Raw genomic sequence first — 26747 nt, 5'->3', positions numbered from 1 at the left:
AATACATAGAAACCACATAAAAGGTCGGTGAGCCTCCTTGTGACCTCAGAGCATTGGAGACGTAGAAATTCCTCCGGAAGTCTTCAGAAACCTCCTCTTACTCCCTCTCACCAACTCCTATCTTTTCTTTCTTTTTTTTAGCAACTACTATCTGGACATATAGAATTCTTTCTTCACATCTAAAAATACTTTTACCACTCAAACGAGCGTCTGTAGGCTCTATAGGTTAGTCTTACAAATGTAAAAATTTGTGGTGCATTGTAAGTCTTTTTGAATGTATACATCCCCTCTGTCCCTTGTCTTCTTTATCACGTGTCTGGGAGGAACCCGGGCCTTTGACCAGCGGAATTGCCTCCAGTCTGAAGTTGAAGGGTTACCCCCTCCCTGAGCGGTTCCACTGGTCCCTGCTGCTGCCTGTTCCCTCTCTGCGGCGTGACCTTTGCTCCTTATAAAAAGCTGCTTTCTCACAGACCTCCTCCACCTACCTAGGAGAGCACGGAGGCCTGTCACCACTCTGAGGCAGGGAATTGAAAACCCCAGGAAGAGCCTACTGCCGATTTCCCAGTAGGCTTATGCTGCAGACACAGTCAGTTGATAAATGACTGTTTCTTTTCTTTTCTCTTTTTTCATGCCTGCCTACCAGCCCTGTACTTACCCAAAGCTTCAATCTCAGAAGCCTCACTGCTCTGCTGCTCCTGTCTCCTTTGTGATCCCACAGCCTCCTGCTTTTCCCTTAACACACCTCTGATCACATGACCCCAATCACCTGTTTATTCATCTGGCCACTCACTGTGGCTCGATCCTGGGCTTCCCTGGCTTACTCAGTGGTCAGCAAAGGAGCAGATATTTGTTGAATGGCTGGATGAAACCAATTTAAACTTGTCTGTGTCGTTCTCCTCCTGCCCTTAGTTGAACTGCCTCCTGTACTGGTACACTGCTGGGTTGAAATCTAGGGGTTTGCGGCGGGATGGCTTCTAATCTTCTTCTCTAGCAGGATGCGTGGCATTGAACAGACAATGCATCAACTCTTGCTGTTACATCATTGAAGGATAAGAAATCCACTTCCAAAGAATGAAGACGGGGTAACGAGAAACTTGCTTCTGTGTTTCATTCAATTTCCTTTTTAGAATCATTTTTTGGGAAGTCCATAAAAGTTCCTCTTCACATTTTCATCCACCAAAGTGGGCTTTGAAAAGTTTGGGGTCCCCTATGTTCCCCATGAAAGCTTTTCTAGCAAGCACATAATGTATTATCCCATGCCCTAGACTCCACGCCAAAGCAGTAGTCCACACCAGCACACAAAGCAAAGACGCCTGTCCTTCCCTTCTTCTTCCTCCTTCTTAGTTTCCTCGCTTCATCCTCCGTCATGCTTTCGTAGCTGGACTTTACTGATGCATTCATGGCTCAGAGGAGCATCTGAACATGCTGTTATTTCTCTTGTCTTAAAAACACACTCACTGGCATCAATTCAGTTAACGTGAAAGAGGCACACCTGTCTGTGTGATCCAAATCACAAATCACAAAATCTGAATCTGAAGGAGGGTATGGTATCAGAGCTTCACTTCTGAACATTCTGTGTGCTGTGGATTTGGGGATGACAGCCTCAAATCCACTTGCAGGGTCTCCACGTGGATTAAGCCTCCTGAGTTGAGGGCCGTGAATAATCCTGTTGTCAGACAGAGAGCATGGTAAAGTGATTGTGGCAGATGTAATTAGGTCAAAATGTGAGATCTTATCATTTGATCTTCCCGCTGATCCAGTTTAAAGCTGTTTCCATTTTTAATCTTTTCTGCTTTCTTTTCAGTTGAGGTTTTCCTGTTTTATCTAGTGATTGTTGTTGATTTTTTGCTTCTTTCCTGTTTGTCTTTTGTATGCTTATCTGTATAAAAAATCCAACACAGGTAAATCTCTAGAGACAGTAACTGGCTTAATAATTACCTAGGAGCACGGCAGTGGGGGTTGGGGGAAATGGGGAGCTAACCACGAGCATGATAAAGAAGCAATGTTCTAAGCTGGGAGGTGGGAGCACAGGGCGAGAAGTTTCTGCAGGCACGTGGAGGTAGAGAAGCTGGAAAGGTGGTGGGGGGGCAGCGGTGTTATGGGCTGCAAAACCCCAGAGTCCCAGCATTGGTGGGAGGGGCTGGGCTGCGCAGGAACCACATTCTAGCAACAGAGAAGGAAAGGAGGGCAAAACAGAAAATCTGCAACTTTCTTTAAGTTTGCGGGAGGGAGGCCAGAGGAAAGAGGTCCTCGTTGAAAAAATTAAGTCCGCGGGCTTCCGTGACTGACTTTACTGAGAGATGACAGGTTCCTAGTTGGGTCCTCTCTGGAATGTGGGCAGAGCTGGGCTTCAAAGGGGCGTGGCTAAATGTTGTAGGGCGGGGTGGGGTGGGGGCAAAAATGACCGTTATATTTGTTTTGCTTTTGCTGTCATTTGTCCGGTGGGGAGTTGTTCTGGGATTCGAGTTTAGGGTTCTACTCAGAGTACGGGACTAAGGTCTGGAGGGGGTTGGAGAAGGGAAATTGGGGGGAATCTTTCTAGACAAAAGGCTTGGGAGTTTGATACCAAACCAAACTCAGTGCTTTGGAGTCAGTGCCGGGGTGCACAGTGACCCAGTAGGTAGGATGGAGCAGCTTTTCTCCTGTGGGTTTCCGACGGTAAAACTTTTTTTTCCTTTTTTTACATTTTATTAGGGACTCATACAACTCTTATCACAATCCATACATATACATACATCAATTGTATAAAGCACATCCATACATTCCCTGCCCCAATCATTCTCAAAGCATTTGCTCTCCACGGTACATCTTTTTTTTAATAAAAATCTTCCTTGTATTATTTAATGGACAAACACAGAGAGAAGTAAATCTTGGTGTAGAAAAATCTCAGCAATATCTAAAGCCTCTGAGGTATTTTCAGGAACTAGATTCATGGACGCCTCTGATCTGTCTTCTGGGGCTGCAGTCAATGCTCAGCTCCTGCAGCCGCCACAAAGGGCGCCAATTCCCATCTGAATCCCTTTCCTGTTTCACCAAGAAAGGCAACATTGCTTGAAAATCCATCCGGGTATCCCCAAGCTTCCTTGTGGGCGCCATGGATCCCTTAGCCCTCGCGCAGCCAGCTTCTCCCAGGCTGCGCCTAATGGTGTTCCTACGGTCTTCCACGGTTTGTAACACAGGAGCGCCACGTTATGACAGCCACAGTCATGGCCAGGGGCCATGTCTGTAAGAAGAGATCCTGAAGGCAACCTGACCTCTTGGGACATTCAAAGTTAAATTCCTGGGCTGGCGTCAAACTGGAAATGGTGAGGCAGTAAAACTTTACTGGAGTAGAAAGCCTCATCTTTCTCTTCAGGAGAGGCTGGTGGATTCGAACAACTGGCCTTACAGTTAGCAGCCCAATTCGTAACCAACCCACTCCTCCACCAGGGCTCTGTGTGTGGGTTGGAGGGGGGCGGAGACTTGTGTGGGAGTTAACCCTACAGTCCCGCCCCTCCTCCCTTCTCCCCAGAAGAAACAAACAGAAAAAGCAATAGATTGCAGCGAGAATTGCCCAGCTCTTCTTAATATGGATTAACTATCGAGGTGTATGAAGTCTAGGCCAATAAAACTATAAAAAAATAAAAGCCACACTCACTTCCTCACACTGTCTTGCTGGGAGGAGCTGTTGGCTGCATCGCTGCAGCCTCAAAGCGTGGTTTTGTTTTGTTTGTTTTGTTTACAAAGACATAAATGTGGGTCAGTTGTGATGACTGGCTGGCCACTCTTTCGTGCTTTTTGGGGATCTTGACTGCCTCAAGGAACCCAAACTGCCTCTCGTCCTCTCCCTGGCCTCTCAGTCAGAGCCGGTGGGCTCACAAAGCGACAGGCATAAACCAAGTTCAAGATAAAAAAGTCCTATGCCTCCTGGCAGTATGCAGTACTTCCTGACGTCCCACATGCAGCACTAAGCATCTGAGCTGTCAGCGCAGCACCCTCCCCCTTGTCTGCACTCAGTGTCCAATGGGCGCCAAGGCCACAGCTCCCCACAATACAAAGGAAGTACGTGCGGTCCTTTTGGGTGGCGGGGTGACATGTAACGAGCAGAGAGAGGACAACGTCTAGAAGTCCTCTGGTGACTTCTCCCTGGCGCTAGGAGAGGGGCAGGGTACTGGGCCAAACACAGTGGGCTCTTTCTTCAGACTTGGTGCCCATGGAGTCTGCCCAATCTCTGATTTATTGGGATCTGTGCGCGCGCGTGCGCAGGCACACACACACACACACACACACACACACAGACACCTTTCTTTGCATGGAGCCAAGATGATGCTTTCTGAAGAAAACATTTGAGGTGGAGAGTGGATGGGGAGTGGAAGGGTACCCAAGCCTGGTTCTCAGCGGCCACACATGTCCGAGGCCTGGCTTCTGCGGAATATCAGCCTCTCTGAGGTGGTGGGGCTGAAGCACTGTGCCACTGAAGCTAACAAGAGAAAAGCCTGCAGCTGGGTGGGCTTTGTGTGTCATTAGTCGATGGCTGATCTGCTTCTTTCCCTGAGGTCAGCTCTTGACAGAGCTTAGGGATCGATCCCTTGTCTGCTCCCCTCTTTGCAGGCCTGGCGAAAACGCTGGTTCGTCCTCCGGCGAGGCCGCATGAGCGGCAACCCCGACGTCTTGGAGTACTACAGGAACAAGCGCTCGAGCAAGCCCCTGCGTTCGATCGACCTCAGCGAGTGTGCCGTCTGGAAGCATGCCGGCCCAGGCTTCGTCCGGAAGGAGTTTCAGAATAATTTCGTGTTCATCGTCAAGACTGCTTCACGTACATTCTATCTGGTGGCCAAGACTGAAGAAGAGATGCAGGTCTGGGTGCATAGCATCAATCAGGTGTGCAACCTCTACAACTTGGAGGATGGTGCAGGTAAGACCTGCTCGTTTTACATCGGTTAACATCCCACCGCCCCATTTCCCAGCCTGCACAGCACTTTGCGACACTCTTTAGCCTACTTCTAAGGGTCACGTGGCTGTAGTTGGGACGTTTGACAGGCTCTGATTGCTCAGGGCTTTCTAGAAATATCAAACTCTTTCCAAAGTAGGTAGAAATAAGCCTTTCATATAGCTGTTTAGTTATTCAATGACAGAGCTGATGTTTGGGGCCATGTCTGGGCAGTGGGAGCAGCGAACTCAGGCAGGGGTGTGCAGGTGAGCCTGTGCAATTGCTGTTGGGGCACCAACAGGCTCATTCAGACGATGACTCCTGCTCTAACGTTGGCCCCAATCCGCTTCACTGGAGTGTGTGTGTATTTGGTGTTGGTCGGTGCCATGGAGTTGGCTCCGACCCATTGGGACCCTGTGCACCACAGAGGGAGACCCTGGCCGGTCCTGCACCAGAGCCCATGGTTGCGGCTCCTTGAGGCCCTCCAGTTTACTTGCATCATGTCCACGCAAACGCACACGCAGGCACACACACACCACTTCCTACGAGGGGACTTAGAAAGGGCCATGGGAAAATGGGATTACAAGATACTGGGGGGAAAAGAGGGAAACAAAAGATACTAGGACTTTCTCAGAACTTTTTGAAGCCCCTGCATCTACAATCCCTCCCTCCGGACTGCAGTTCATTCCCGTCAAGGGTTCTCTGGCTGAGCCTGGAGCATCATGGCCCCACGCCTTGATTCTCAAACTGTGGGGTTTTGGATCTGGTGTGTTTGGGTCCCAATCTACTAGACAAGACCATATGTCTCAATCTCATGTACATGGTGAGTTGGAGCTGATCCCACGGCAGGTACTTAACAGAAAGACAAGCCCCAAGCCCTAAGCTTCATTGTGGAATGATGGTCCCTGTGTTTTTCATCCTCTGCCACTGAAGTAGTCGCATTGCAACACCAGGTGGCGATGAAGAGTTGAAGTGGTGTGTTTTCTGAGGACAAAGCCCTTTTCTTTCCACAAACCGTGGAAGCTTAAGTAACACTGCTGAGCTGTGACACAAACCAAAGCCAACTCCCTGCCATTGAGTCGATGTGGACTCTTGGTGAGTCTATAGGACAAGGTAGAACTACCCCTGTGAGTTTCTGAGACTGGAACGCTTTATGGGAGAACAGGCCTCAATGAAAGGAAATGAGTGGTGGCAAGTTTTTTACCTTCAGCACAGCAGGTGAAGCTCCCTTGAAAGGTTGCAACCGGTCCATCCTGTCTTGAGTCCAATAACATGCAAAGCAAGCAATTGTTTTGCTTCTCTTCTGTCTCTTTCTGCACTCAGAAGTTTAAAAAGTTTTCCCAAAACACACAGATGTAAATAGCATGCCTCCCAAGAAACCCAAATGAACAAGAATGAGCGAGGAGTCTGGCAGAAAGCACCAAGCTGCCAGAAGACCTCTGCATGACCCCCATTGCTCTCTATGCCCCCTGTTCGCCTTTAGGCCAGTGCTTCTCAACCCTCCTCATGCTGCGACCCTTTCCTACCGTTCCTCATGTGGTGGTGACCCCTCAACCATAACATGATTTTTTTTGCCATTTTATCTCGTTTATTCATTCTTTTTTTTTTTACATTTTATTAGGGGCTCATACAACTCTTATCACAATCCACACATATACATACATCAATTGTATAAAGCACATCTGTACATTCTTTGCCCTAATCAATTTCAAAGCATTTGCTCTCCACTTAAACCTTTTGCGTCAGATCCTCTTTTTTCATAACATGATTTTTGTTGCTACTTCATCGCTGTCATTTTGCTACTGTGATGAATCTGGCGACCCACAGGTTGAGAACACTGCTTTAGGAGGCCAGGAGGGCAGGTTCTCTTCATCTGAGAACCATCTTGAAGGGCTTTCTGTGCTTTGTGAATTGCGTTCTCATCTTCCCACCATCCTGATTCGGAGGTCTTGGTGCAATTTCCACTCTTCTGTCCACGTCATGGTTTGGTAGTAGAAGCTGGAGTCGAACCTGAGCAGTTTGGGGCCACTCTTGGAGTCCTGAGTTCTTGTACCCTCTCTTCCAGTGGGGAATACAAGCTGGCGTTTCCGCACTGGAGTTCTCCTCAGCTTCTGGTCCGATTCGGCTGGCAGGCTGTGTTTTGATGGAGAGACTCTGATGCACTCTCTTATTCTTCCCTTTGTTTGGCTTATAACGGTCATCGGCAATCTTCCTTATTGATGTGCTCTTTTTCTGATGCCTCTACTACTAGAATGTACCTCTAGTGACGGCAGGCTCTTGGTCTGCCCTGTGGTGGCAGTGTTCGAACAAGTCCAGGCCCATAGTAAGTGCAGTCGAGGGTGCCAAAAGTTCATGGAACAATTCCGTGATTCTGGGGCCCTTTGAACAACTTCCCATAGATCTCTTTATAAATGTCTAGAGTTGTACATACACATATATGTATACATGCAAAAGTGAGTGTGTAACATTTCATGTGTGTGTATGTATGTGTGTGTAGATGGATGGATAGATAGATAGATAGATAGATAGATAGATAGATAGAGCGAGCAAGGCAACGCCCTGAGGGTGTACTGGTTCCATATTGGGCTGCGATCCTCACAGCTGGCAGTTGAAAACCACCAGCAGTTCCTTGGGCAAAAGACTGGGCTTTCTACTCCAGTCCACATGACAGCCTCGGAACCCCCAGGCTAAGAGTCAGCCTGGACTCGATGGCAGTGAGCTTGGTTACACACACACACACACACACACACACACACACACACACACACACACACACGAAGAACTAAACAGTGATGCAGGGTGGATCAAGAGAGTCATAAAGGAGCTATGTGTCAACTATCTCACTGCAGGATTTTAGGCCAAGAAGGCTTGTTTGTAAAACTTTGAATTGAGTCAACGCTTCACTCTTGGAACCTAGGCTTTCCTGCTAGACAGTGTTTATAGCTCGGGGAACTGGTCTTCTCCATGAGTACAAACACCGGCTGTGATTTGCGTCTTCATTGTTGGCTTCTGAGCTGCTGTTTGAGAAGTCATGAGTGGATGTGAGAGTCAGTCTTCACAAGCTAACCTGGGAAGCTCTTTCTCCAGCAGAGTCAGGGGAGCGTCTCTCCCGCCCGCCCTCCTCCTTCCAGCCTTCTGCCAACTCCTTCCGGGCCGCGCAGGCGGCTAGGCCCTCGTTGCCCAAAGAGGACCCGAGTGCTAGCACCTTAGCCACCGAGAGACCCAGAAGGGACTCCGACTTTCTCTTCCTGCCCGATTATCTGATTCTGTCCAACTGTGAGACCGGAAGACTACACCATACCAGGTAGGTGGAGGCCCGGGCTGCTCGCCTTTGCCTCAGTCCACAGCCCCTCCTCGTGTGCTCTCTGCACCTGCCCAGAGCAGTCCTGTGGGCTGTTGTATTTTCCCTTGAGTGTGTCTGCCCTCACCTCTGTCTGCAGCTGCCAAAGTGGGGGCAGAGCACGATCAGAGCCCTAAAAGTTGAAGCAAGCAGCCGACCAAACAACTTGAGTCATGTGTGTCAGCATTGTGGCTTTCCTTTCTACCCTTGTATGAGACATTGTCCCCTGCCTTAGAGGGTTTGTCAGGACTGCGGGCTAGAGAGGACCCAGGACTGGACAGCTGCTTTCAAAGGCCTGGGAATGAGGCCAGCATGCTTTCAGCTTCAGATTTCTGCAGTTGGCTGGGGCGGGGTGTCCATGGCAGCACTAGCACTATGCCACTGACTCTTCTCTTCCCGACGTTCCTGTCTTTCTGCCCTCAGTCTACCCACTCGCTGTGATAGCTGGTCAAATTCAGATCGCTCGTTGGAACACACTTCATCCGATGACGTGTTTGTGGACTGCCTGCCTTCACTAACCGCCAGTAACTTCATGTACTCCGCATGCCTTGGGCATGGAGCTCAGGAGGTGCCTTCCATGGAGCCCCAGGCTGCTCTGACCTGGAACAGAGAAACCAATGGGCCATCCAGGGACCACTTGTGTTCGTCACCGTTGCTGGAAACTTCCTTAAACCCCGCTATTCAGGTAGATAAAAACCAAGGTTCCTTGCCCTGTGGGGTAAAAGAACTAGACATTTTGTTCAACACTCCACCTCCCCGACCCCCAAAGCCCAGCCATCTTGTTGAACGGCGCCAGGAGCAGCTCCTATGGACTGGACACAGCCGCATCAAGAACCCAGAATGTTTGATCGTTCCAAGAAGAATCTCTCTCTCAGGTTTAGATAACATGAGAACCTGGAAAGGTAAGTGTTGACCTGCTAAGATTCTGTCCCAGTGTGTCTTCATTCCTTGTTCATCCCTGGCTCCTTCTCCATCCTCGTGTTGGCACCAGAACTTTACCCCCAATCCCTTGCTCAAGCCAGCCTAGTCTCTGCATGGGGCCAGGTACTTTGTGGAAGCACAAAGATAGAATCTTAGTCATTGTCCTGCACTGAGCCTGACCACGGGAAAAGATTCTGGGCGCCCTATAGATGCTGAAAATAGTCACAGCCCTTGTCCCTTGGCTATGCCCCCACCGGTGGGACAGCATCTCTCCCTGAGACAGCTTGTTTGGAGTCATTTGGGATGAAAGGTGGTGTCTTTGCCTCTCCCACACTTAGTGAGGCCAGAGCCTGTCATCCTTCTGTTTTGCAGCATCTCTATGAGCCTCTCTCAGTGTCTCATCTCATTGCCCAGTAGGGAGAGGACTTTGGGCCCAGCCATCCTCCTCAGGGCAGTGCCAATGCAGCCCCCCCTCCCCCGCAGCTCGGCTCTGTGGCATGCCCCCTGGAGCCCTCTGTTGTCTTTCCTCATTAAAGCACTCTGTTCTCCTCTGGTTGCCCCTCATCTACCACCTTTATCCTCCCACTAGGATTTCTCCAATACATTTTACTCTTCTCTTCATGTTGGCCTGTCTCTGTTAGATACACACATAGACACGTATGTGCACAAACGCATGCGCACACACATACAAACAATTAACAAATATTGCTATTTTTGTAGCAACACCTTTTGACTCATCCTCATATTTGATAACTGAAAAAAAGACGGAATAAACTGTATTTGTACACAGTAGTATTGTATCAGTGTTAAATGTCCTGAATCTGATGATTGTACCCTACTTATGGAAGTCGCCTTGCTCTTAGGGGATGTACACTGAAATAGTTAGGTGTGAAGGGTTCTGATGACTGCTGTTTACCTGAACTGTTTTGGAAGAATACACAAACACATTTATACATAGAAAAAATGTAATTATAGGATCGTTTACAGTGACCCACATAGTCAACATTTGCAGTGTTCTTTATTTCTTTCTTGGGAGTCCTGATGGCGCTGCGGTTTAGGCATTGGGCTGCTAGCATCAAGTGTGACAGCTCAAACCTGGCAGCTGCTCCACACGAGGAAGATGACAAGCAATTACAGTCTCAGGAGCCCCACATAGGGGCGTTCGGAGTCAGACTCGCTCAATGGCAATGGTCTTTATTTCCTTTTATGGTCTTGAGTGATCACGTGGTGCCATTTCCTTGTTCCAATATAGCTCCTTTCTCTCTGTTTTCCTTTATGTTGTTGTGACAGAAAATATATTACTTCTTCAGATGACACAAGCCTAACAATTACTGTTTTGTGCAGATGCCTTTTAAATCAGTTAAGATAAGAAAATAGAAAGGAAATACTAATAGCGTTTCTATTTTCCCACATAATTAACTGCACCCATCCCTTTACTTCTTCGTGAAGATTTGAGTTATTATCCTTTAGCATTTCTTGTGAAGGAGGTCTGTCTGCTCCCAGCAAAATTTTTCAATATTTGCTGATTTAGGAGGAAGGTTTTCTGCAGAATCCCTGTTTAACAGGTGTGTTTTCTTCTCTCGTATTTTGTGTGCTTCACCCACTGCTCTCTGATTTTCCACAATTTTTCATGAGAAATCAGCTGCTCAACCTACTGTAGTTCCTGCTTACATGATGGGTCAATGTTATCTTCTACCATCAAGATGTTCTCGGTCCAATTGGACAGTGATGTGTGTAGGTGTGGCCATCTTTTTTCCCTACGTGCAGTCTTTGGAGCTCTGTGGATGTGTTGATTGACGGTTTTCATCAGATTTGAGAAGTCTTTCTACAAATATTCTTTCTTCCCTTTTGTTTTGGCCACACCTTCTGGGACGATCATTCTGCATTCGCTGGTAAACTTGATGGTACCTTACAGGTCTCAGACTTTATTCAGTTTTCATCATTCTATTTCCAGTTCTAATTTCCAGACTAAATAACTTTGATTGACCTACTGTCCAGGTAGGTCGCTGATTCTTTAGACAGCTCACATCTTTTGTTGAGTCTCTTTCCCCACTAGGTGCTGTTGCCTGGATCCTGACTCTCAGTAGCCCGTGTGTGTCAGGGTGGACTTGTGCTCCACAGGGTTTCAGTGGCCGGTTTCTTGGAACTGCATCATCAGACTTTCCTTCTGATGTGCCGCTGGGTGGACCAGAAAGGCCCACATTTCTGTTAGCAGCCAAGCACTTCACTGTGATTCCATAATGAAACTTTTATTTGAATATTGTACTGTTCAACTATGCAGGTTTTCATTTGCTGCTTTTTCATAATTTGTCTTTCTATTGATGAGTCATTGTTTTACTCTTTTCACCTTAATTATTTAAAAATGGCTTTGTGTGGTTCTTTAAACATATTTATCATAGCCATTTGAAAGGTTTTCTTTCTTTTGTTAATTGCATCATCTAGACATCTTCTGAGATGGTTTTTATTGACTGCTTTGCCCCATCTTCCCTACTTGTATGCATACATTATAATTTTTGTTGAAATCTGGACATTTTTAATACTGTATAGTAGCAACTTTTAATTCTCTCCACCCCTCCACCCCCGGTTATTGTTTGTTTGTTTGTCCATTGACTCTTATACTCAGTATGTGGCCACTGAAGACTGCTTGGTTTTTGTATCTTGCAATCTTGGTTTTTATTTTTATGGTTAGCTTCCTAGGAGTCACCGCAGGGTCAACAGAGCTTATTATTCACCCAATTATTTGTCAGAAGTTGTGCTTAAACTCTGCCTTTTGCCAATAGATCTGTGTCTGGATTGGGGAGCACATTAAGGACTCAAACTGTTTGCAAATCTGTCCCAGTAGCACGGCCTCATGTTCTGCCAGGGACAAGTAAATTAGATTGGGCTCTCTTTGACCTCTCCTAATTGAACATGGCTTGCACGCGCACATAGCTTTCCAAACTCCTCGGGATGAATGGGAATGTATTACGACACACTAATGTTGTCTCCTTCTTTGGATTGTCTGTTAGACTTCTGGCTGTTCTGCTGCTCTTCTGCTTGCTCCAGCCAGTGCCAAGACTTCAGACTGTCTGCATGCTGGCCTTCCCTGATGGTTTGCCACCCCAAGTGCTATTATTTTCAATAATGTCCAGGGGCACAGAGTTTTATGAAATCAATCCAATCCCCATTGGAAGCCCTGGTGGCGTAGGAGTTACTCATTGGGCTGCCAGCTATAAGGCCAGCTGTTGGAAGCCACCAGCTGCTTCTCAGGAGAAAGACGAGGCTTTCTGCAGGCTCAGAAACCCACAGGAGCTGTTCTACCCTACAGTTTGTACTAAAGAGTCAAAAAAAGTCAGAACCAATTTAATGGCAATGAGCACAGGACTCTCAGCCGTATCTTATTCTGTTGTTCAACAACATCAAAGGTGCTGATCATCATGACTTGTCTTACACTGATTGCCAACATTTTTCATTGATAACTATCAGTAATATTGGCTTTTAATATTACTAATCTTATCTTTATCAGATTTGACTATTAATGTTAAACTTGCTAACTAAAAAGAATTTAAAGTATTCTTTGACTTTCTATGTTTGGGAATAAATTATATAGCATTAGAACTTCTGATCTCTGAGAGTTTGCTAGAATTCCACATTGGAGTCACCTCCAGTGCTTTTGAAAGGAAATCTGATGTCCTGTGTTTCTTGTGAAATCACCTCTTTCCTCTAGGTTTTAATATTTACTTGCATTGAAGTGTGCACAGTCATCCCAGGTTTCTTTTAAAATTTGGAGGCAATCTTTTCTTTCCTGTGCATCATGTAATTTTGACTTCTTTTCTGAGTTAATTTTTTTCTTCAATTTCTTTCCTGAGTGAAATTGATCTACTTTTGAGGTCATGTCTTCTTCTCAGTGTGGGGGTAGAGGCCTCCATTTATGTCCTTTAAGAACAAAAGTTTGGAATGAACTGGATAGAAACTATTAATAGGTTAGTCAAATAAGTGATGGCATATCTGTAGGCTGGACTATAATACCAATGACTTACTAGGACTGATCCCTAAAATATCTGGGGGAAAAAAGGTAGTTTAAGATGCTACTGTTTGTATTAAAAGTGAATTCATATAGATAGGAATATATATTCCTAGAATAAACTTTTATAAGATCTGCAAGAAACTGGTAACAGCCCCCGACTGCATCCCTACCCACTCTGGAGATGCGACTGTCAAGCTGTGGGGACCAGCTGAGAGGAAGCCTGCGCACAGTATGGCTATCGGAGTGTATGAGTCTATGTAAAATGAAGAAAGTCGGGAAACTAGCCCTTCCTGCTTCAACCGTACTTTATGGGAGAAAGAACAGAAGCCTAGTAAATGGTATAGGAGATATTAGGAAATAATAGGTGCTTTGGGAAAAGAAAGTGGAGCAGAAGAAAGGAAATCTGGCCAATTTTTATTAAGAGATTTGAGGAAGCATTTGCAGGGAGTGGCTTTGACTGAAGGGGGAGTCAAGGGGAGAAGCAGGAAAAGGAGCCTGGGGATTAATGGCTTACTTCAGGCCGGCGATGGTGACCAGAGCAACAGTCTCCGAACTTGTACAAAGTGGCACAACTTCATGGTTGGGTGTGGGGTTTATGAGAATGAATGAAATAAAGCATGACTTCCTAGTTTTAGATTTGAGAACCTAAAGAGTAAGAGAGAAACAAACTCGCATATGGGAGGGGTATTTGTTGAGCTTGTGATATCTGGTGGAAATGTCAAGTAAATAATTAGAAATACGAGTCCGAAAGTCTGGCGAGAGAGCAGCAGTGGAGCTATGAGTTTGACAGTTCTCAACATATGGATGGTATCCCAATCACAAGGACTGTTTCCCAAGTGCGGGTGTAAATCCACCCGGTGCCATCCTTCAGCGTGCCCTCGCCTGCATGCTCTCCGTGACTCCTCCTGCACCCAGGCATGCGGATACCTGAGCCAGTTGACGCAGAGCTTCCTCTAGATTTAGGCTCTTCTGTAATAATTGTAGTGGGGATCTGTAACATCCCCAGCAGGTGCCAGATTGTTTATTTTCTGTGCTCCAGGCCCTTTTGTAAAGTGCCTTACTGATATTAACACATATAACCTTCTCAGCAATCCTATGAAATACACTGCATCCCCGAGCTGCGAGATGAGGAAACTGACAAGAGCGTGTTCTTGGCACACAGCTAGTATGGGGGAGAGTCAGCAAAACGAAACAAATTGCACCTTGTTCTTGGGGGAAGTTAAAAAACAAACAAATTGAGTCTCCAAGACTGTACCTCTACGGGAGTAGAAAGCCTTCTCTTTCTCCGCTGGTGGAATGGGGCTTGCGGGGCGTCACCTTCCATGGACACCCAGGAATTGTTGCTGTTGTCCGTCCCAACTCAGAGTGACCTTTCAGCTAGCAGCCATGAGCACTTAGCCATTGCATCACCAGGGAGCCTTTCTACCTAGAGAAAGCTCCGTGCAAAGACAGTTTATTTCTCAGAGGCAAGCCCATCCTGCATGTCTCCACATGCTCACGGGGTGCTTCTCTTCGGCCCCCAGGCCCTGGTGATACTTGTTGGACTTCTGTCAAGTCCGTCCCAACTCAGAGTGACCTTTCAGCTAGCAGCCACTAGCATTTAGCCACCTCGTTGGCCCCTCTTCCTTGCTGGAGACTTTCCTGACCCTGTGCCTTCTGGAGCTGCTCGGCCTGCTGCTTGTTGAGTCCTGGGGTTTGTGCCCCCACTTCTCTCAAAACTCTCAACTGCTACCTGTCACTTCCTCTGATTCCAGGCTCAAATATCGTGCGGCCTTTGGGGCATCTCTTTAAATTCAATACTTATTTGCAGATTTTATGTCTGTTTATCTTTCACACCCATCTGATCTCAACTGAGCCAACTACCTGGATCTCTACCTGACTGACAATTGATACAGAAGATCATGGCCACAGATCTCAACCAGGCCCTCAATGCTATTGTGCTTCTGTTCAGCCCTATCTCCTACTCATCACAAGGGCCACTCCCAGCCTTGATGGCGCTATGGAATGAGTGGTGGCCTCCTAACCTCAAGGTCAGCAGTTCAAAGCCACCAGATGCTCCTTGCATGGAAAATAGGGTTATTTAAGATGGCTGTGGGTCAAAATAAACTCAAACCTTCAGTTCTACCTCCCCCATCTCTAGTCTCTTGATTCATGTAATAAATGCAATAAGCATTTGTTAATGATCTGCTATATTTCCATCTGACAGCCCAATGAGAGTCAGTAGCCAGTATGTGTTATAATTTTCTACCTCACAAGAGTGGAGCTCAGGGGGACGTGCACCCTAGTTTCAAGGAGTGCCTGCATTTCTAATCAGCCACCTTGTTTCTTGCAGCAGATGTAGAAGGCCAGCCCTTAAGACACCGAGACAAGAGGCTTAGTTTAAATTTGGTAAGTTCAGTACTCAGCTGCCGTGTGACCTTACATTTACATAGTCCTTTGAAGACTTTGGAGACTCCACACTAAGCAACCCTGAGGACAGAACTCTTCAGTCTCCCTTAAGATCTGAACTTGTTTGTCAAGTGTATGAGAGTCACCAACTGCCTTTTTCGAATCCAAGTACTTGCTCAACTGGGGGTGGCTACTTACGATGATGTCCGCACCAGTTCACACATCTCTGTCTTCTGGCATCAGAGCTAGGAGAATCGCGTTAAGGTGAGAGGCAGAGCTGGAATGAGAGGCTTGCTTGCCTTTCCCAAGGAGGTTCTCAGTTATGCTCGAATAATCTGGAGCTGAAAACATATGCACAGCTGCAGCTTCCCACAAGTAGGCGCGTCCGTACTGGCCTATGTTCCTAACCTGTCCCTGTTCTCTTACAGCCCTGTAGGTTCTCTGCAGTGAGCCCTACAACTTTTCCAGCCAGTGCTGAAGATAGCTACGTGCCCATGGGCCCCGGCCCTGCTGCTGTGGAGCTTGGACCCCACGCCAGCCTGGATGAGTACATCCCGATGAGCTCAGTGAACATCTCAACCCCACTGCCTGAGCTACCGGTGGACCTGGAGCCTCCTCCGGTGAACCGAGATCTCAAGCCTCAAAGGAAACGTAAGTCACTTGACCAGGCCTGCTACGCTGAGAGTGGAGTAAGGTCCTGGCAGCTGCTTAGAAGAGGTTTTTGTCCCGACTTTCTCTGGAAGGGAGGCGCTAGGCAAATCAGTCCAGCGGGCTGAAAAGCGATGGCGAGAGAGAAGTGACAGGGCTAGACTAGGGAGGGCTGGGGGATGATAGAAAGAGCCATCAGCCAGACAGGGTCTGAGGACCTAGGAACTTATAGGCATCATGGCTCTCAAACAGGACCTACACAGCTAAATCCATTCCAGAGGGCTCCTCTGTGGCTTCTCCCCTCCCCAGAAGTCCAGGATGAAGGCAGCCAAGAAGGGCTTTCGACAGGAACTCCTGAATGTGCTGATCTGACCACATGCATGCACTGTTCTGAGCATGTCCATCGACAGAGGTGTTTGGGGAAGAGAGCTTGAGTTCTGTGTGCAGCCTCTGCATGACTCCCAGTCTCCTTCTGTGGTCTGCTAAGCACTGTGGACAGACAGGGAGATAGACAGGCAGAGGGGGAGCAGAAACACTGGTCGAAGCAACTGGTTGGCTTAAATACTGCCCAGCCAGACGATGTGAAGAATTACAAGGAAACATTCTGGCCCTTCCTTTGGTCTGTCCCGTCCCCCCCACCATCCCCTCCCTCCGTTTTAGATAAACCACCCCCGAGGTGACTGTGTCCAAAGCTAGTCAACTGGAGGCTAACCACCCCCGGAGTGCCAGTGCATTTGCTCTGCGTGTCGAGCTGTGTTAGGCACTGGGTGGGAGGCAAAAATGAGGACAGCAGGACAACTCTTTGTCTGAGGGGGAGGAAGACATGTAAAACCACCTGGAAGAAGAACTATGAAGTCAGTACTAAGTTGGAGAACAGATGCTGTCTCCTGAGGCTCCGGGGAAATCATCATTCATGCTGGTCAGAAACACTTTCACATAAGGTGAAGATTATTGTTTGGCTCAATGACATTTTGGACAAAAGTGTTGTCCAACAGAACTTTTTGTGACCATGGAAATGTAGTTATTGGATACTTAAAATATGGCTAGTGTAACTGAGACTCTGAATCTTAAGCATTACTTCATTTTAATAGTTTACATTTAAGTGTACATAGCCACATATGCCTGGTGGCTACCATATTGATGCATACAGCTCTATAGGACCAGAGAATAGGAGGAGCAATGACAATTGGTTGGATGGACTTGATATTGGGGATTCACTGGACCACAACGGGAGACACCGGGATGGAATGTGGGCCCAAGCCAGAGAGCACACAGGCTGAGGCAAGAGGGGGCTGGAGGAGGAGCTGGAAGCCAGGGAATCATGTAGTCAGGAGAACTTGCTTCCTGAGGGTATGCATGTCCCATTTGTTGTCTCCAGGCCCCAACTGAGACTCCTGGAAAACCAACTGGACAGGCTAAAGAGTACTTGGTACATGTAAACTTGAAGGAAAGGGAGGTGGTGTCAGGCACAGGGTGTGCCATCTAGCCTCAGGGGGCACCTCTGAACCTACCTTGTTTTCCTCCCTATCCCCAAGGACCTTGCTCCCTGGAGATGGGGCTCCAAGGTGCCCCAGATTGACCTCCACTCTCCCCCTCTACACAGAATCTCCCACCCTTAAGAACCCCTTCCCTCTGCCTTGCATCCAGCCTATCCAGTTTTCATTTTATGGATTTCGCTTTTGGTTCGATATCTAAAAATTCATCTCCAGACCTGAAGTCATTTATTCTACAAGCTTTATAGCCTTATAGTTTTGCCTTTTACATTTATGTCTATGATCCTGTTTTTTAGTTCCCTTTTTGCAAAATTTGTGAGGTCTGTATTTAGATGCGTTTTTTTGCATGTGGATGTCCTTTCTCCAGTGACGTGCCTTTACTCCTCTGTGAACAATCGGTTAACTTTATTTGCGTGGGTCTATTTCTGGGCTCTCTCTTCTGTACCATTGATCTAGTTGTCTGGTCCTTTGCCACTACCACGATATCTGGATTAATAGCAACTCCAGAAGCCATACACCGTCAGTCTTCCAACTTTGTTCTTGTTCAGGATTGCCATTCTGGGCCTTTTGCCTTTTGGTAGAGATGCTATCATCCGCTTGTTGATATCTACACAATAGCTTGCTGGGATTTTGAGTAGGATTGTGGTGAAGCTAGAGGAGCCCTGGTGGCTTAGTGGTTGAGTGTTGAGCTGTTAACTGCAAGATCAACTGTTTGAAACCACCAGCCACTCTGCTGGAGAAAGACGGGGCTTTCAACTCCTGAAAACAGTTCCAGTCTCAGAAACTCACAGGAGCACATCTACGCTGTCCACTAGGGTTGCTATGACTCGGCATGGCCTCGATGGTCGTGTGCCTGATTGGTTGTGTGTGTGTCAGTTGAATCTCTAGATCAAGTTGGGAAAAACAGTACCGTGACTCCCTGTCTCTCTGTCTTTCCCTATGAGGCAGTCTTCTTATCTCGCATATCCCCAACTCTTTGAGTACTTTCATTGGAGTGATTCCTTGTTTAGATATTGTTATTATATTTGGTTGCATTTATAACCAAGTGTCACGTACTTTGGGTAGAGTATCAGGAGAGACCAGCCTGTGGAAAGGGCCATCCTGCTTGGTAAAGAAGTACAGGGAAAAAAAAAAAAGAAGTACAGGGAAACAGAGGAGGGCCCTCTAGGAAACAGACTAGTGCAGTGGCTGCAGCAATGGGCTCCAACAGGGCCATGTCTCCTTGTGTAATGACAGGGACTGACTTGACTGCACCCGCAACAACATACCAAAGTGGCATTTCATTTTGGGTTGCTATTATAAGGAGTGTTTTTTGTTCTTATTATTTTCAAATTCCAATTTTTCTTTGCTGATATCTAGGAATACAATTCACTTGCATATTATCCTTGTATTGTACAACCTTCCCATAACTGCTTATTAGTTCCAGGAGTTTTTGGGTCATTTCTTCGGGATTTTCTACATACATAATTAGGTCATCTGGACAGACTTAAAAAAAAATTTATTCCTCATTTTTGTAGATTTATTGCATCAACCGGGACACCTTTGCCATTTTGCCTAGTCTTAGGGGGGAAAGCATCTACTTTCTCACCATTAAGGATGTTAGCTGTAGATTTTTTTGTAGGTGTTTTTAATTTTTATCAATTTGAGAAATTTCTAGATTCCTAATTTGCTGAGAGGTTTTGTTATGAATGGATGTTGGATGCATTTTTCTTCCTTAGCCTGTGGATACAATTAAATACATTAATTGGTGTTTCCATTTTTGCTTTCAAGATAAAACTTTAATTGAAACATATATACATAACTTAACATTTGCCAATCCAACATTTTCACATATACAGTTACATTAATTGATTTCTGAATGTTAAACCAGCCTTGAATCCCTGCACAGGTGATGATTGCATTCATGACAACCCTAAAGTACCAACACCATTGTCATTCAGTTTCTATGGGTGGTTTCCAGCTGCTATAGCCACCCAATCAGGAAACTTCACTAGATACTCGTGGACTTATTACAGATCTCTTCCTCCACTCCACAGCCATCCATCTGCTCAGATTTGGAAAAAATTAGATAAAAATGTAAGCCATTGAAATGCATTTTCTTAACTTACAGAGATTGCAATCACTTTGATTGTTGCTGTTGTCAGGTGCCATCAAGTTGTTCCCATGCCTGAGCCCATTGATGCAGCCACTGTGTCAATCCATCTTGTTGAGGGCCTTCTACTTTTTCACTGCCCTTCCACTTTACCAACTACGATGTCCTTCTCCCAGGACTGGCCCCCTGACAATATGTCCAAGCTATAAACGATAAAGTCTCGCCATCCCTGCATCTGTGGAGCCTTCTGACTTTATACTTCTTCCAAGACAGATCCGTTTGTCCTTTGAGCAGTCCAGGGTACTTCCAATATTCTTCACCAGCACCACAATTCAAATGCATCGACTCTTCTTCACTGTTCCTTGTTCAGTGTCCACATTTCACATGCATGCGATGCAATGGAGAGTACCATGGCTTGGGTGAGGTGCGCCGTAGTCCTCAAGGTAACATCCTTGGTCTTCAACACTCTAACAAGGTCATGTGAGGCAGATTTACCTAATGAAATACATCTTTTGATCTCTTGACTGCTGGATTGTGGAGCCGACTAAGGCAAGATCCTTGACAACTTCAACCTTGTCTCCACTGATCATGATGTTTCCTGTTGGTCCAGTGGTGAGCATTTGGGTCTTCCTTACCCTGAGCTGTAATTCTTACAAAGACTACAATCTTTGATCTTCATCAGCAAGTACATCAATTCTTCCTCACTTTCAGCAAGCAAGATTAAATCATCAGCATATTGCAAATTGCTAATAAACCTTCCTTCTATCCTGATGCCACAGTCTTCTTCAGATAATCCACCTCCTATGATGATCTGCTCAGCATACAGATTGAATAATTATAGTGAGAGGAGACAACCTTGACGCACACCTTTCCTGATTTTGAGCCACACAATGCTCCCTTCTTCTGTTCACACTACTGCCCGTTGGCCTCATGAGCACAATGGAAGTGGTTTGGAATTCCCATTTTTCTCAAGGTTATCCACAGTTTATTATGGTCCACACAGTCAAATGGTTTTACATAGTCAGTGAGACACAAATAAACATCTTTCAGGGGACCTCTGCTTTGAGTCAAGATCCATCTCACATCATCAAAGGTAGACCTTATTCCACATCCTCTTCTGAATCCGGCAGTACCCTGACAATGTAGTGCTGCAGCCATTGTTGGATGATCTTCAGCAAGATTGTATTTGTTTGTGATATCAATGCTGTAGGTCACCTTTCTTTGGAATGGGCACAAATAATGATCTCTTCTATTCAGTCGGCCAGGTAGCTGTCGTCCAAAGTTCTGGGCATAGAGTGCTTCCAGTGGTTTGCTGGAAGCATGTCTATGGGTATTCCATCAATTCCTGGAACCTTGTCCTTGGCTAATGCATTCAGTGCAGTGTGAACCTCTTCCTTCAGCACTATTGGCTCTGGCTCAGATGCTGCCTCCTGCTATGGTGGAATGTCAGCTAGTTCTTGTTGGTACAGTGACTCTGTGTATTCTTTCCGTCTCTTCTTGATGCCTTCTGCATCATTCAAGAATTTGCCTACAGAATTATTCAGATTTTCAATTCGAGGCTTGAATTTTTTTCTTGAGCTCTTTTAGTTTCAGAAATACTGTGTGTTCTTCCCTTTTGGGTTTCTAATTCTGGAAATCTAGTTTGACTAGTGAGTTAAAAACAACGTTAGTCCATGGAATTTAAATGTATTTCACCTACTTTGTAGCTAGGAGAACCTCTTCTGACAAGATCTCTCTTATATTTGATAAGCAATCCATGCTTAAGACGTAGTTTTGTTTAGCAGACCTAGTATAGACCAGGCACTGTCCTTAGCTACAGTGATACGGAGAAGTAGACAATCTCTATCCACATCAGCTAATGGAGGAAAGTGATACAAACAACCCGATAAGACAGTGAGCTGGGAATACATGCGGGAAAAACTAAGCCGGGTGGGCCACTGCGATGGAATAGGGGTCAGAGCACCTCCTGTATGCCACACACTTGTAGATGTCTTCATGGAATGCCCCATCAAGGCCTGAGTCAAATGACCTCAGATGAATGTATCCTTAAACATGGGATCTCATCCGGTGGGGCATGGCTTCGTCTGGAAGTCAAAGACAGTGTCCCCGAGCCGAGGACATGAAGATGAGCATGTTGATTACAGGCAGAAGGACCGGCAGGTAGAGACTGAATTGGAGTTGGGGAAAGAAGACTTCTGCTACGGTATGAAGGTAAAGTGTCCATGTTGGACTTGCTGAATGTGAAGTAGACATTAGGGTTCTACAAGGTTGGGGACTTGGGTCTGTTGTATTCATACTACGCCTTCAACACCTAAGAGAGCGCCTACCATGCAGTGAATTCTCAATCGGTAAGTGTGGAAAAGATAAGAAAAAATTTAAAACTTAGAACAAATTTCAACGAGGCAAAAGGAACAACAAATAATAGGTTGAGGTCTTGTTGCTTTTTGTTTTACTATGTCTTTCTGTATATGAAGTCTACAATACGTAAATCAATAGAGACAATAACTGGATCAATAGTTTCTTGGGGTTATGGCAGGGGAACTTGGTGGGAAATGGGGCGCTAATAAGTACAAAAATAATTTAATTGTGGTGGTGAGTGCACAACTCTTTTAAATATGCTTAAACTCTTAGATTGTATGAGATGTGAATTGTATGTCAATAAAACTGTTAAAAATGCCACACATAAAAAAAATCCGTCTAAATTAACTAACCTGAGAAAATGTCAGATCTATATTAAGTATAGAATCTATGTTGCAAATCAAAGTGTATATCATAAGTCTATTTCATTACTATAAAAGCTTCTAGTTAGAAGGCATGAAATTGGGCAGAATTAGGACAATAAACAATGTGGGCAACAATTAGGAATAAAACCACTAAATGTAGGGCGGCTATATAGGACAGGTGTTGCTTGGGACTCAAGAAGATTTTCAAGTATTACATTTTTTTTATGTTTTGTTTTTCCCCCTTTATACTTTAATGGCATATCCTAGACATAAGGTTCATTTTTAACATGCATTGAATGTAATGTGTCCATTTGCTCGATAGTCATGCTCTTTTCTCCCAGTGAGACAGGCAGGTTGACATTTCTTAATGGGCTACTTGCTAGTATATTTGGATTTGGTACACGAGGAGAGACGAATATGAGCTTTTAAGTCTTTTGATTTTGGCCTTGCAATCCTGGAACTTACCACACAGGATCCCATGTGTTGTCTTGTAGCACGGCCACCTCCACTGGACCTCAGAAACCTCTCCACCATCCGGGAGCATGCATCTCTAACCAGGACTCTCACTGTGCCTTGGTAAGTCTTTGAGAACTCACAAGGACAGCATTCAGCGCAGACAAAACCCTGTCTCCCTTGAGCCTCTGAGTAAATGTAGTGAAAGCTCCTTGACCTAGATGAAGCGAAAAGAGGGGCATGATTTGCTCCTATGAGCCAGAGGTGTTTATAGACCACAAAGAAGGACTATAACGGAGTCTCCTAGGAGACTGGAGCCAGGAACTAGAGAGCTGCTGGGAATTCAAAGAAGCCTCTCTCTCCACCTCTCATGTCCATTTCTCTCTTTCCTTTTGCTTCTTTCTCTTTCTTCGCAGAGCTCTCTGTTCTTTGTGCGATTCCGTAAGCCCCACAAAGAGGGTAGAATCAGAACTCCTGGGATTATTTATTTAACTGTTACGATTCCAGGATCTATGGAGAAGTATTCTTTCCCAGTCTCAATTCAGATGTCCTGGGCCAGAGACTTGTCTTATCCCAGCCCGTGTTCAATCAGCTGTGTGGCCCAGGGGCTGGGGTCAGTAGCACCAGCATGGCTTCCAGAAATCTGGCCTTTTCTACAGGTTGGAGAAGGGAGCTGTCAGAAAAGGAGGGGTGGTTCATGGATATGCCCCAGTAGAGCTACATTCTCACATCTGACTTTGGGGAAGCTGTGTTTTCAGGGTTGTGCTCCTAGCACGGGAGTTTCTGGGTTCGGTCTATAAAGCACTAGACACACTTTCTGAAGTGGAATTCTGCAATGGGCTGTATTCCCAGCAAGACTGCAGAGAGTCTTAGCCTCTGCTTCTCACGCTGGAGTCCGAAATGGACATTTATTTGGAGTCTTGTCTTTTATCCTATGAGGGGAACCATCACACTGGGTTTTCCCAATTACTTGGTGTGCAAACAAGAGAGTCCCAAAGGAGCATCTTTTGCTAAATGATTTGATGCCTTGGTCTGTTTCTAGAAATCTCATGATTTGTGTCAAATGTAGCCTGGGGGGAGGGGGGAGGTTTGAGAATTGGGAGCCATTTACCTCAGAGTGGGCCAGAAGCTGCTGGGTAGTCTTTGCTGCTCAGGAATTGCTTTGCCGGAAGGAAGCTGTGTCTGGAAGGGACCGTCCCTGGCTTGCTTTCAGAGCAGCTGTAAGACATTGCTCTGACCTCATCTGTGTTTTTGTTCTTAGCAATCGAACCAGCTTTCTCTCTCCAGAAAGAAATGGTATTCATTCTGCAAGATTTTTTGCCAATCCTATTTCCAGAGACATGGAAGAAAGCTACATCCAAATGGTAATTCTATATTCTGTACGCTCTTTGTATTCTTCACCCCCACATGTACTCTGAGGGGTTCATTTAAAAGGCAATGTACCCTGCAGAAATCCCTATGCAATCTTTACGCGGACACTTGATTATAAAACCAGGTCATAAGGTTTTCTAGCATAAACGGAATTTCTAGAACAATTGAAGCTGGCTTTCTTTCCTGCGACAGTCAAATCCTCACGCCATTTTGAGGCCACAGTATTTCAAGCGAACTCAGTGCGGATGAAAACAGAAATGCCCATAGTTCTTTTCACAGTCTCGGTGATGTCCTGATTGACCCCAACTAGATGTGCAGGCTCCCCAAATGTTCAGAGTCTAGGCTGTGAAACTCACACCTTGGATGTCTCCCTTCCACCAGAGGATGACCTTACTTCCTAGTGACTCCATCCTGACTGACTGACTCACAACCCTGGCCTGCAGGCAGGGGGAGGGGAGGTGGGGATGGGGAGGGAGGACCTCAGTGCCGTGGCCATGAAGTGTGCATGTGTCTGAGCCTCAGTCTACTCATGCTATAGGGTCTTTCTGTAGACTTGAGTAGATGAAGACTCGCCCCCCACCATGCTTTTGTTAACTAGTTACCGATCAAGATCCATAGTATCACCTTCCCGCCCCCCCCCCGTTATCAATGCCATCCTACTCATTGTGGATTCCGTTGCGAGCATGGGTTTTGAGGAGCATGGGGGCTAGAACTCTCCTTGAGGCGGCTGAGAGATGCAGGGAACTCTTAACAAGAGCTTCCATTTGAACTATGGCATTTCGACAATGGATCTTGGGACCCAGTGCAAGGCATTGAGATCATTCTGCCCTCTGCTCTCCTGCATGCAAACAATGGACAATTTAAAATCTCAAAATGGCAACAAATGGATGCTTCATTTTCTTCCCTTAAATTTTTCCCCTTTTTATTTGTTAAAAATTGTGCTGTGAGTGCACTTAACCATATGCAGATGGAAAGTGACTCATATACAAGTCTGTTGTGGTCTTCCCAGGGTTTCTCACACTTAGTAATGGCCCTTGGGAAATTTCTAGAAGAAATCACTCTTATAAAGACTGCTCAACAGCTGTACTCTGTCTCCAGAGAACAGAAAGGGAAGTAAATCTAAAACTGAATGCAAATACAAAGTCATCCAGACACCAGCAGTTCATTCCTGATCTTTGAGGTTGTGTTTCATTAGCATGGATACAGATTGAGTCCTTGTCTGAGTTTATAATCATGGGCCAGTAATGCTCTCTGCGCATTACTAGGCAAAATGACACAGTGAATCAAGAGCCCAGGATGAAGGAGCCACCATAAACGTATATTTAAAGGATACCCCATTTCATTCAATTGTGGGATTTTTTTCAGCCTTGGAATATAGTATTTTCAAATGATGGATTTTACCTTATTTCACTTATTCCAGACAAGTTTATGCAGTACAAACCAAACTCACTGTCATCTAGTTGATGTCGACTTACAGGCGTAACAAATATCTTTTTTTTTAATCTTTGAGGACAAGTTATGATCTAAATTGGAAAATTTAGGCCAGGGGCTGAAGTACAAGTTTTATTTGATAAAGCTGTAGACCACCTTTCATTACTTGCAATATTTGTGAAATAAGAAATTTAGACTAGCTTTGCCCAGTGGCAGTATCGTAGCAATGAGGTTTAGCCGAGGCACGGTTATTGCTAATTGAAAAATGTAGAATAGTCAACAGCAGGTTAATTTGGTTGATTTCTTCTTTGTGTGTCTTTCAAGCCCTTTAATTTCCTAAGAACATTTCTATAGTAGAATCCCAGATTCTTTCATCTCACATTAATTATATCATTGTGGTATTATAACCATTTTATTCTTTAAATGACCATTATATAAAACTTTTATTTTGATACAGTTATATGAGTGATAACATACTCTAATGTACACCTACTCCTCACTTTTTAACTTTATTGTTATTTGATAGTTCACATTTACAACAGTAATAAGAAATCTACTGTCCAACTATTTTGCTCATTAATGAACGAATGTACATCTGACAGTAAGGAATGTTGAGATGTAAAGTGAAAATAACATTGGCTGTGACAGTGCAAACAAGGAACCAACTCGGATAAGCCAGGATTCTCAGCCAATTGGCAGTCATATAATAATGTAGTTTCCCTCCATGTTGTCACCGGATGTGACCGTCCTTCACCTCCACATCTTGATTTCCACTTGGCCTTTGTCAATAAGTGATGAGTCAGTGTACAGATTTGTGTAGCTACAACTGAGATCAGGATACAGAACAATTCTATTCCCCTAATGCTATCACTGTATAGTTACACGCCCACATGAGCCCTTGACAAACACTAATTGGTTCTTTATGACAACAGTTTTGTCTTTTCAAGAATGTCAAGTAAATGGGATTATATA

The 26747-nt window shown here is 45.5% G+C and overlaps 1 protein-coding gene and 1 non-coding gene across 4 annotated transcripts in view; both read left to right on the top strand.

The window, feature by feature from the left end:
• Positions 1–26747, top strand: part of GAB3 (GRB2 associated binding protein 3) — a 71625-nt gene that overhangs the window by 35241 nt on the left and 9637 nt on the right. For 2 of the 3 annotated variants that reach the window (XM_075539295.1, XM_075539292.1), the window contains exons 2-8: positions 4591–4894; positions 7997–8213; positions 8673–9151; positions 15509–15564; positions 15993–16215; positions 23015–23096; positions 24235–24337. In XM_075539295.1, coding sequence (XP_075395410.1) covers positions 4591–4894; positions 7997–8213; positions 8673–9151; positions 15509–15564; positions 15993–16215; positions 23015–23096; positions 24235–24337 — 1464 coding nt within the window. The remainder of the gene's footprint in view (positions 1–4590; positions 4895–7996; positions 8214–8672; positions 9152–15508; positions 15565–15992; positions 16216–23014; positions 23097–24234; positions 24338–26747) is intronic. The other variant, XM_075539294.1, reaches the window with a different exon arrangement.
• Positions 25974–26117, top strand: LOC142435180 (U4 spliceosomal RNA). The gene has a single exon (XR_012781290.1). It is a non-coding gene; the product is annotated as a U4 spliceosomal RNA (small nuclear RNA).

Source organism: Tenrec ecaudatus, chromosome X (genome assembly GCF_050624435.1).
Source record: "Tenrec ecaudatus isolate mTenEca1 chromosome X, mTenEca1.hap1, whole genome shotgun sequence".
Classification (NCBI taxonomy): domain Eukaryota; kingdom Metazoa; phylum Chordata; class Mammalia; order Afrosoricida; family Tenrecidae; genus Tenrec; species Tenrec ecaudatus.
The sequence above is the reverse complement of the archived record's forward strand: the minus strand, read 5'-3'. Positions and strand labels throughout refer to the sequence as shown.